Below are 12420 nucleotides of genomic sequence, written 5' to 3' on the forward strand. Positions count from 1 at the left end.
TGCTGTGTTTATGTTTCCCACATGAAGAGTAATAATATAGAGTTTATTTTTATATAGTGCCTTTCATAGAGGGTATCAAAATGCTTTAGTGAGAGAGCCAGTAAAAAAATAAAAGAGGTTCAAATTAAAGCCTCTTTCTCGATCACATCACCACCTATCTGGGAGGAAGAAGTGGAATATCTGGATGCAACATACAGTTCCTACAACCCTGAGGACAATTTTGGTGCTGATTGAGTCAGGGAAATCTAGCAAGGTCCAGTAAGGAAGAAGGCAGAATTAGGGATCTTCTCATTTGACTGTAGGGGGGAGCAGTCAATTCCTTTCCTTCTGCCCTCACCCAAGCGTGGGCTCTGAATGACAGAAGAGTGAATAATGCACATTCTAGTATGAATTTTTAGGAAGTCAGCGGTAAAAAACAAACATTCAGTTTTCACAAACGTGGATTGTTTCTCCAAATACAAATGGGTCATGAATAACATGACTTCACAATCACAATGACTCAGTCTTGGTGATTTTATTCACAAAAGGATCAGTAAATCAATTAACTTTTCCCATTTAGTCAGATCTAGTAGTGACTGGACTGAGCTTTGCACATGACCCAGTCAACAAGAAGGTTCAGTGTGTTCCACTGTCACTCAAGGTGTCTGCAGCTAGGTTTGAATTCACGTACCAATGTCACTTGGGGATACCAAAGAAGGGACCTGATAAGATGAGCAAATTAATCACAAGCTAGGAAAGAATTTTAGCATTGAAATTCCAAAAAAAATTATTCAGAAACCCTGTTTCAGTAATGTTGAATTGGTATAATATTAAATGTAATATTTAAATTAAATATTTAAGTCAAAATGAAGCATGCTAATATTATTGAAACGAAGCATTGTGACATTGAAACAAAATGAGAAAGTTAAGCAATTCATTTGGACTTTTTCCTGACAAAATGTCATCTAAATGTACATGTCAGACTAGATGATCATAATGGTCCCTTCTGACCTTACAGTCTATGATTCTATGTTGGTGCGAAATGTTTTAATTTTCACTAAATTGCACTTTTCCTTAGAAAATTACTTCATGAAAAATGTTTGACCGCCTCTAAAAGTTGTATAAATAATAGGTTCAAGAAATGATTTTTTGTGACACAATTGAGGTGTTAATCTGTTTTAGGGAATAACAGATGAACAATTCATAAAGTCTGATACTGACAGAGAGAGCAAAGTTGAATTTGATGATGATGTGATTGCAAATAGCAAAATAGATACAGGAAATTGATATGAGTTATAATATATGAGTACACCACTGATCAAAGTCTTAATGTTAGATCAATATACATACATCCATCTGTAAAATAATTATTTCTCCAAATTTGAACTATGATAAGCTCTTCACTAAGCAACTGGTTTAAGCTCACTCTGGAAATACAGATAAGTATTATTTGAAGTATTACATTCTATGGCCATTTCTGTCCTAATGCTTGTAAGGGATTATTATTATCATGATAAAGGAACAGAGGGGTAGCCGTGTTAGTCTGAATCTGTAAAAAGCAATAGAGTGTCCTGTGGCACCTTTGAGACTAACAGAAGTATTGGGAGCATAAGCTTTCGTGGGTAAGAACCTCACTTCTTCAGATGTCTTGCATCTGAAGAAGTGAGGTTCTTACCCATGAAAGCTTATGCTCCCAATATTTCTGTTAGTCTCAAAGGTGCCACAGGACACTCTGTTGCTTTTTATGATAAAGGAAGATTATACGAGGGGATTATTAGAAAAGGGATGTGTGCGCGTGTGCGCGCACGTGTGTGTGGGTATGGAGAGAGACCTTCTGAGTTGCAAGCTGATTCTTGAACAAATGCGAAAATGAAAAGGATCAGTATTATTACAGATAATACTTCTAAAAGATAATTTAAACCTGATTAAAATTTAGACTGCCATTTTTGGGGGGCGGGGGGAGAGACACCAGGGTCTGCAGCATCATTTTTTCTAGTGAAATATACCACCTCACCATCTCTGATGGCTATTGAACATTAGGATTTATTCCAAGCCAATAAAATTATGCCCCTTTCCCTGCCCCACCCTTACACACATGTAAGTGTTTGTTCATGTTTGGTTTTGGCAATTAACCTTCCATTGGTTCTGTTAAAAAAACCCAAACAGATATTTACATATAACATGTAAAACTGGCAATGGATAATACAGCTAATTAACACTACTTTCAGAATATTCCTGTATTTGCACTACATGAATCAAATTTCTCATTAGGGGAAATCACTAGCATTTCAAAGTACCTTAAGTATAGTTTTTTGGTCAAGCTAAGAAGCCTGATTAAATAATAAGGAAATAAAGGTTAAACATACCAAACAGATTGGAAAATAAAAACAACTGAAAGAACATATTCCATCTGAAATCACTGCTGTGGGACCAAATCTTGTGTCCCATTGCCATACTTAATCACTAGACTATGCTTCCTCTCAACTATCTTTAAACATCTGTCTTATTTTCCCCTTGCCTAACAGATTAGGAAAATCTACAGCTCAAGGTTAGAGAATGCTGTGATATCAATTTTGCTTAAGTTAATATTGTAGCTGTCATAGCTGTTTTTAGGAATCAGACCTCTTCATTATGCTCTAATGATGGTGGTAGGTAGTCATGTACAGCATTCCCCAGCAAAAGGGGCTTCTGCACTGAGTTGCAAATTAGAATTGGGGGTAGATTTATTCTAATACTTCCTGTCAATAGTGCAGAACTTTGGCACAGTCCCGCAGCATTTAAGTGCCTTCTACAAAGTTACATTCAGACAAAGTCTGGAAGTGTATCTATAGGAGATATATGCCTAAGCAGCAAAAAACCTGGGAAAGGTCACTGGTGACCCATTCCCCACACTAGCTGTGCAGGCGGTGCTAGGATGGCCACTGCCAGCCAACTACATTTCCCTCTGGCAATGTTAAGTCTTTAGAGAGGGGATGCTGGTGGCCCATATGGGAATAAGATCTTCTGGTAGAGGCCATAATGGCTTAATTACAAGTAGGAAAGTGGGTAGAGAGGGATGCCTATCACTGGGACATACGTAGCTTAATCAACTCTGAAGGTTCAGGTTCAGTTCAGAATAAAATAAGGGTTAAAGTTTGGGCATATTCTACATGTTTAAGTCCAAGTTCACCATTTTCTACTTAAAAACTAACAGAGAAAGTGTATAGACCATTAAGAACTGCATGACCGTTAAGAACTGTGTGGTTATTGTGCCTTTAAGACCTGGAAAATTGTGAAGGAAGAGTTCAGTGGGGAGTCTCCTCAGAGGTCAGCAGATGTATCTGAAGAATGAAGACAGCTGCATTATATGTGGGGCTGGTATCACTGCCTATTAACGCTGCCTGATAATTCCCATTATAAGGCCTTGTTTAAAGGTCCATATAACTTTGCCGAACTTTAATCACTTAGGCTGAAATTTTGCATGTCAAGTGTCTGCCTGGGGCTGATTTTTTTGGAAAACATCAGCCAGAATGCTTCAGCTATTTCTTAGAAAAAGGTTGGGCAAAATTTTCTCTGTGTTAAAAAAAAAATTGTTTTACCTTTTCTTTAAAAAGCTCAACAGCCTCCACATGCCTTAGAGCAAGGACATGAAATTGGGCAGGGACTGGCCTTTGCGTCAGGGATGTGCCTTTTACTGTTTCTGGAAAAATCTGCCCAAATGTAGCCAAGTTAAAATCCCTTTGAAACAAAACAGTTTGCAGAAGCTCAATAAAGACTTGCTAGAGCTTCATAGCTCCCTGGCAATCCTATCTACACTGAGCACGCTCCATCCCAGGATTGCGGGAGGCTGAGAACGCGACATGTTCTGGACAGCAGCTTTGGCTAAGGTTGGAGACTTGAATTCCACCAAAAGTCCTCTCTGGTATTGCCTTCAGACTCATCCTTTTATAAATCTCCTAGTTTTGTGAATAAGGTAGAGCTAGAAACTATCCTTTTGAGGTTATTTGTCAGCCTGTTAAAACATCTCATTGTAATATAATTTTTCATTATGAAGGGAGTTGAAACAAATGTTTTTTTTTCCAAAGCCAAACTTCACGAGACAACCCGATTAAAGTTGTAGAATAAGAACCTCTTTATCTTGTTATGAAGGCTTGATATTTATAAAGAAAGGCTTTGCCTTTCATATTAAGGATTGGCAAGCAAGGCGGCAAGAATCCAAAACCAGGATGAGTTTGTCAGACTTGTTTTCTTACTTTTACTTCTGAATTGTTTTGATGTATTGTAAACTATTAAACTATCATCCTAAATGGAGATGCAAGAATATGGCAAGAAAAACACATTGCCTTTGACGAGCCAATCAAGAATCAGACATGCACGCTTTCTGATTGGCTCAGAATTGAACAAAAATTTTCATTGAACTAAGCTGATGTCAATTGGCATGCATTTATTGTGTGTGTGAACTTGACTGGTCAATATTGATTTAGATGTCAGGATTGTTTATTTATCACAGGTAGAAAGCAAATTTAATGACTTATTGTAAGAATGGTTTTCAGTAATCTTGAGATGAGATATTTCACTTTATGAAACAAAAACATGAAAATTATCCTGAAATGCAAACAGATTTGAATGCTACCCTTCTCTGTAGCATGTACCTAGCTACTCCTAGGGAACAGTAGTTGAATGGGTATGATCCTGCAGTCCATGTTAGGGGAAAACTTGCACCTCTACTTCAATGGCAGGTTTGCCTAAGTAAAGGGTGCAGGTTTGGACTCAATACCAATATTTAGGATATTTGTTGATAATTATTTAGTTTGCCTTAATTTCCATAGGGTATAATAATTAATAAGACTGTGCAACAGAAAGAATAAAGATGGATTTGATGGAGAGACCTACCTGCTAGATCCATGTTTACAAATAAACAGATAATTTATCATTGATAATTTGGTGAGTCTAGCATTTATTTTTATAAGACATCTTGAATGAGCTGATGGAACTGTCTGAGGTCCAAACATGTTAATAGATTTATTGGGCTATAATATCTAATAGAATCTGTGTAGTTTCAGAAGATGAAAAAAAAAAGTAAAATTGTCTCATTTAAGATAACTTGGCAATCTCAGTGCTGTTACTGAGTAGACTTCGTTTCACTTAAGATCTAGAATAGGATTCAGCGTGTGCTGAAAGATTTATCTGTCTTATCATGGATCCTATTAAGATAGTGGCTGTGGCATACTAATTGGCAAAATAACGTGGAAATCTCTACAACACATTATTCTTGGTGTCACTGTAATGCAGAATGCAATTTTGCACACAGAGTTTTATCACCACTTAGAGTTCACATCTGTAAAAATCAAAAGAGCCCCTTTTTTTAAAAATCAGCCTAAAGTTTTAAAATGAATTATATTCAACTCAGCGGACCAAGGGATATAGCCTGTCACCCAAACTAAGTTCTTCATTATAATTGTAAACTAAGAAACCACCGAAATCTTATTTTTGATTCACAAAGGGCTATTGTGAAGTTAACGAGTAGTTCTAACGTTTATCATTTCACTTAGATTTTAACATCCTACTTTTTAGAGTAAAAGTCAGAACATAGTGTTTTCCATGGTAAACCGAGGTCAGTACAATCTTTAAAAAAATATTTTGTATACCATTATCAAGCAGTCATGCTTTATTTCACATTTTAAATGGACCTAAATTACCATTCCTGTAATAATTAAGATTTCATTACAAGTATAATATTTGCAACAAATACAAATATTTCCTCTGACTGCCAAGCCCTTTTAAATAGATCATAATAGTTATTATTTATTTGTATTGCAATAGTGCCAAGAACCTTGGTCACAGACCCTACTGAGAGAGGCACTGTACAAACATAGAACAAAACGAGTGTCTGTGAAGTTGACCGTATGCTCTTTGGGATTGGGACTCTTAAATATAGGATACCTGCCAAGTAACAATCTTAGAAACTTTCGTCATATAAGCAGTCACCAATGTCAACAGCCAACCATGTATTTGTATAGTATGGACAGGAAAATTCGTAAGAGTTGTCTTAACAACACCCTCCTCCCCGCCACTCCCCTACCCCACAAGATTAAACTAGGTGAACTACAGGAACAATTCCACTACATGAGCCAATCGTGTGTATCTGAGCATATCTAACATACTTCCATTTAGCGGAGGGATATGACAGACATACCATATACTGCACAGATAGGCACAAAGGGTGGGATTTTCAAAATTGCCTAAGAGAGTTAGGCACTCAAATTCTGTTGACTTTCCATGGGACTCCTGACTCTATTTGAAAATCCCACCCATAATCTAAAATTCAGAGTTGTTCCTGTTTTGTAGCACAATTAGGCTTCATCTGCACTGGCCAGGAAAACCATACTATAAAGTAAAATAAGTTAATGGGATAAAAAAGAAAACATAGAAGCACTCAAGCCTGGGGTTTAACCCAGTCCAGTGACCCTGGGTGTACAGCCTATCTTCCCAAAGGCATTCTTCTCTTTAGTACAGTACCACCTAGAAGCCTTGTCCTGGACCAGGACTCCATTGTGCTAGGCACTGTACAAATACACAACTAACAGATGGTCCTTCATGCAGCCTTTCCTGTGAGCATCTGTGCAAAAGAAGGGGGAAATGGGGCAGAAGTTAACCCTTACTCACCGAGGACTTACATAGAGCCCCTGAACTCTGACACAGAAGGGCTCACTACAGCCCTTTTATCATGGTTTTCCTGGCTCACTTGAACAGGGACTGCAAAATTTAGGGCCAAGTTCTCCTCATTGACACTGATGCAAACTCACTGAAGTAAATGGAGTAAATTGAAACACAAATGCTATTGTTATTTTGTATGTGCAGTGGGAGCAGGATGAACATCTGGGGAAAATAACCCTACCAATTTTCTTAAAGGAAACACTTTCCATTGTTTCTACCATCCATATAAGTACAGACATTTGATTTATTCATTTCCTTAGCTACTCACCTTTTCTATCACCATGTTAAACTTTTCACTGTTGGGGGTGTACAGGATCTTCCCATGTAACAGGGGCTTCAGGAAGGTCCACATCAAAGCCCCATTAGGTGACTGTAAAATTTCCTGATAAAGCTGCAAGCAAAATGGAGCTGTGGTAAAAAAAGAGGGAGAAAGAAAGAGACCATATTTAAGAGATGGTGCAAGTGGATGATTTATTCAGCAACATAATGCCTATGACTAACTTAGCGCTTGGCCTCTGTAAGGTGCTGAAAATCCTCAATTCTCACTGAACCATCACTACAGCTCTTTGGAGAGATGTAGTTCATTCACCAAGTGCTTGAACCTGCGAGGAGCTGGGGATCCACAACTCCCACTTAAGCTGAGAACAATCAGCCCCCAAAGAGAACAGAATCTTAGGGCATGTCTACACTACAGCCCTAAGTTAAGCTATGTTACTTCAACTTACAGCCACCGCAGTAATTACACACTACCCTCCTTCTGTCAGTGGTGCGCCTCCTTACCAGGAACACAGAGCCGTGAAATTGACAAGACAGCCAAAAGCCAATATAAGTAACGCAGTGTCTACAGACATTGTGTCACCATAACTACACTGACATAAGCCCTACACCTCTCGTGGAGGTGGAGTTACTATGTTGGTGTAGCAGAGCACTTACATCGGCGGGAGGAAGGCTGTATTGTGTAGACTGACTTAATCAGGTTGTTGTAAGATGGTGCAAGTGGATGATTTATTCAGCAACTTAATTGTGTAGTGTAGACCAGGTCACTAGTGAAAACACTAGATAAACTGCCCCTGTCCTAGAAGCTGTATTGGTGTATTACAGTTCTGGAGTCAAAGTACACAGGCAAAACACACATAAAATAAATGCAGAGGGAAGAGTCACTGCTATAAATTCTCATACAGATCAAAAGTTCTTTAAAGTATAAGAGACTAGCATCACCAATTATAGACCAATGAGGGATTTATAATAGTCAGATAATTATTTCCATACTCAAGAGAAGGCAAGCATAGTTCTAATCAGCAGCTATACACCTTCTTACTTTCTGAACTTTCTTAGGCCATTCAATGAAGACTGTCTTTTCCATTTGACAAGACAGCTTTTGGGTGACAGTGAAATGTCTACGGGCCTCTTCATCAAGAAAGGTAGCATAGTTTATTTCAGAAAGCTGCAGATAGATGCAAATATGTAACTGAACTGTATGATGTTTAATTCATTTTTTAATCTATCTATATTTCAGCTGCTTAGCTGAAAAATCCATTCCCCTAACCCAAGTAAAATTTGGTAGTCAAGCATGTGCATCCTTAATAACCTCATTGCAAGCTATGGTCCTGATCCTGCAAGCAACAACATGTGGACCGGCTCCCCATTGAAATCAAGGAGCTTTTTGCGGGATCAGGTCTAAATTTCTATGCTTAGTTTACATTGGGTATTTTTTGTTACTAGTAATTTTCATCTTCAATGTACTGTACTATAGAAACATTAAGTAATGTCACTAGTAAAGCTCAGTGAGTAATTTATTTTTTTAGTTTGGTGACAAACCAACAAATTCTAAAAAAATTTGAAGTTTTTGGTTTTTCTCCCCAAAGCAACAAAAAATCATTTTGAAAAGTTGATTTGAAACTAAATGACAAAACAAATCATTTCAACATTTCCCAAGAAATGTAAGGTTTTTCAGCTGAAACTATTTGCTGTATTTGACCTGAATTCACAAATCATTTTGGTACCTGCAAAAAAAAATTAACAAAAATTTCACCCAGCTCTAGTTACACCACCTCTATGAGGGAGACAAGTATTATTATTTGCATTATACAAAGTCGTACTGAATTAGAAATGTCAAGTGACCTGCCCAAAACCAGGAGTGAGTGTCAGAGCCAGGAGTGTAACCAAGGAGTTTCTAGAACCCAGTCCTTTGTCCAGATTATTCCTCCACAATCTCCCTTTAAGAAAGTAGTCCCCTCTAAACAAGATCTGTAACTGGAGAAAAATTAACAAGGGCTCTAAGGTGGCCAGGCCAGAGTGATAGTATGATGAACATATGGAGCACTGTAGCTAATCTTTAGACTAGGACTTTTATGAAAGTGTTGTCCAGTTGTGGGACTATAAGACAATAAGGCAAGTTCAGTAGTGAGCACACAGGACTGGAAGCCAGGGCCACTGACATTTATAAGGCAGGGGGAAGTGGGCAGGAGAGGTAAGGACCCATACACAATCCCCTGTGCAGCCTCTCTGCAACTCCACTACTAGTAGGAGAAGGACAAGCAGAAGCTATGTGACTGGTACTCCCTGCCTCTGTAGGTGGCAGGGCTTGGGAAGAGCTCTGGCTCCATGTTCAGGGCTTGGACAGCTGAGCCCAGACAAGATGTTGCAATCTGCTAGTCATACAGCCAGAAGTAGATATTTTCCACATCACCGCCACCCTTCCTCCAAGGAGCAACAATGGAATCATGCCTCTCTGAGTCACAATTCCTTTCCTGGAAGATCACCGAAATTAATTTTAAAGAGTCAAATGTTGGTGTGTGATAGGTCTAGAAAGAAGTCTCACACACACGATATAAGAATAGCAGCAGGGTGCAGACAACTTGGAACATTAACTCTAATGGTAGCCAACAACTCAATTACAAGAAAAGACAAAAAGTATTCTTCCCTGGTTGTATTCAGAAGCTTAAGGATTTTATCATAAAACACCATAACACCAAGTTCACAAAATAAAAGTATATAACTATAAATTTGCAACCTTGTATCTAAGAATGTATTTAATTTTGAACATTTAATAAACTTCCAATATATATGACCTGTCTGAGACAGGGGAGTCATATTTATTGTTATTATATGCAAGAAAACAAAATAACTTTAATTGCTTGTCACTTGTCTCCATAATCATTTCTGTGTAATAAAACCTTTCATCAATCATTCCTTGTGTTCAGGATTGCAATGTCAGCTAGCTGAAATGCCAGTTAATATATCAACATTTCTACTTAAGAAGAAAAGGTTTAGAATGCATGGCAAACTCTGAATGTGAGTATGTATATATGCAACTTGTGATTGATGTTTCTCTTACTTGAGTCTTTGGGAATGCTGTATTTTGCCATATCATCTTCCAAGAGCTCAGTGATCTTGGGCATGTCAATGAACATGTTGGTGTTGCTGAAGAAAGAGGATTCTTCTTTACAGACTGCCCTGATTAAAGACTGAAGGGATCCAGCAATGGAACTTCTAGATTTCCCACCCTGTAGGAACTAGAACAACAATTACTAAGGAATGGAATCTCAATTACAACAGTTACCCTGAACAATCCAGTCATAACTTTCACAACTGCAGTAGTAGTTCAGATGTTCTTCCCCATTACTGCATCCAAGGAGGTCAACAAAATGACAGTTTTCACATTGTCTACAAGAATGGATGCACGTTGTGCTCTCTTCTGTTCTCATGTTCACCTTTGTCAGGGAAAGATATCGCCACTTTAATGGCCAGAATACTCTGTGAAATACGGTAGTATAATGTACTACTTTAACCTTTCAAAAATGTCATATTTTCATGGCTTGACTGGGCAGAAAAAGAAAGGAAATATCAGGACCATCAGATTGCAGACCTCTGGATTACCTTGTCATTTTTCATACACTCTGCTTCCCTCAACAAAAACCGAAGTGGGATTGAATGCATTACTCTACTGTCACACATTATAAAGATAGCAACAACAAAAATAAGCATCTTTTTACATGATGGGAATGTCTGCCATGAAAAAGGGCCTGCTACAAAGAAACAGTTGTCCTTTGTTCAAAATATTAAAATGCAGTTGTACTTTGAAAAATGATTGTGTAAAATGGTATGTTCTTATTAGATCTGCTCCTGGTGTATGTATATTTTGAATCAAATCATCCCTCTTTCTTGAAGAAAGAGATTTTTATTGTCATCAGTCTTGTAGAACAGATGCTGTTGTGGAAGACTGATCTGACTGCTTATGCACCTTCAACTGTGTTGTTAACCAAGTTCCAATAGCAGCCCACTTGTGCAATTGCAGTTTTCAAACTATGTGCTCACAATTGTGCAATCCCACTGAAAGCTATATGGTTGCATAATTGGAACTGAGGACATAATTGGATGACAGTCGGGCTGCAAAGGTCTAACTAAAACAAGCATTTGGCCTGCCTGAAATTTATCACTATTGAAGATACCCATGTCAGAAAGAACCTAGCTGGATTTTCAGATCTCAGTTGAGTTTGCAAGACTAGCAATGCGGAAAAAAATAGTTAATCTGATAAAGTGAACATGTTTAATATTGAAATCACTGGGACACAATAAGTGTGAAACATGATTATATCATTTTTACAAAGTCAATCTTCAAAGCAGAACTTCACTTTAAGGATGTAATAGGTTATGGTCAGCTTGGAGGCTTTATCTTTCAAAACTTTTTAAATTAAATGTGTCTATCACAAAGTGAAAGAAGCATGTTCACTGATCTAGAGGAAGTATAATGAGTACTGGTTAAAATCTTAGTACTCACTAGCTCTTATATAGCACTTTCATTCATAGATCTCAAAAGAATTTGCTGACATGAACATTCACTGAAAGAGAATTTTATGTATTGCAGAATAAACAAAGGCGAAGAATTAGGAATTCAGATCATGACCCTTTGCATTGGAATCTTGTTTCTAAGCTCACCCAATCAGGGGACAGAAACATACTAACCATTTAATCACCTGAGGACCCAATCAAAATGCTTTGCATTTAAAATCCTGAATACTCAGAACGAACTGTTTGTGAATGACATACAGAAATAATTCAGAGAATGATTTTAATCTGCAAATAAACTTGCGAAAACCATGATCAGTTCACCAACAAAAAAGTGATTTTTCTCAAATAAATTATCCATTACAAAATATTCCTCCAGTGCACTTTAGAACAGAAAGCAGCTCAGTATTACAATCACTATAATAAAAATCCATCAGGAAGGCAACATGGGAGAAATGAAAATGCCCCAGGGTTATATCTGGCATTACCAGGGGCTACAAACTTGGCCAATGTGGATGAGCTGAGAAGTGAACAAAATAATCAAGGGTAAAAGGGCTTATGCTATAAAGTAGCAGAGCTTACAAAGCCTGAGAATGAATGGAAGATTAAGATAAATAACTTTTCTCCTGGTACATAAAGGAACAAAAGGTCAGTAATGTAGATAGAAGGGCCTTTGAGAAATCACATGGGTAATTTATTGACAAAAGAGGTAGACACTGAATTGCTAAAACAATTAAATGATTTTTTTTTGCCTGGGTGTTTAGAGGGAGGCTTGATGGCAGATACAGGCATAAATTTCCCAGGGGAAACGTTTTTAAAAAAAACAACCCTGCAAAATATAAAGATCGTGCTAGAACAAGTAATCAGGAAATTGGAAGATATGAAAAGACACAAAACTTCAGGGTGAGATGGGCTGCAGTCCAGGATGATATAAGCAGCAGTAAATGAGAGAACAAA

The 12420-nt window shown here is 37.7% G+C and overlaps 1 protein-coding gene across 1 annotated transcript in view; it reads right to left on the minus strand.

The window, feature by feature from the left end:
• ABCA13 (ATP binding cassette subfamily A member 13) overlaps positions 1 to 12420 on the minus strand; it is a 281687-nt gene that overhangs the window by 174554 nt on the left and 94713 nt on the right. The window contains exons 26-27 of the mRNA XM_054018854.1: positions 10013 to 10190; positions 6944 to 7083 (exon numbers count right to left, since the gene is read on the minus strand). Of these exons, the coding sequence (XP_053874829.1) occupies positions 6944 to 7083; positions 10013 to 10190 (318 nt within the window). The remainder of the gene's footprint in view (positions 1 to 6943; positions 7084 to 10012; positions 10191 to 12420) is intronic.

Source organism: Malaclemys terrapin, chromosome 2 (genome assembly GCF_027887155.1).
Source record: "Malaclemys terrapin pileata isolate rMalTer1 chromosome 2, rMalTer1.hap1, whole genome shotgun sequence".
NCBI classification, from domain to species: domain Eukaryota; kingdom Metazoa; phylum Chordata; order Testudines; family Emydidae; genus Malaclemys; species Malaclemys terrapin.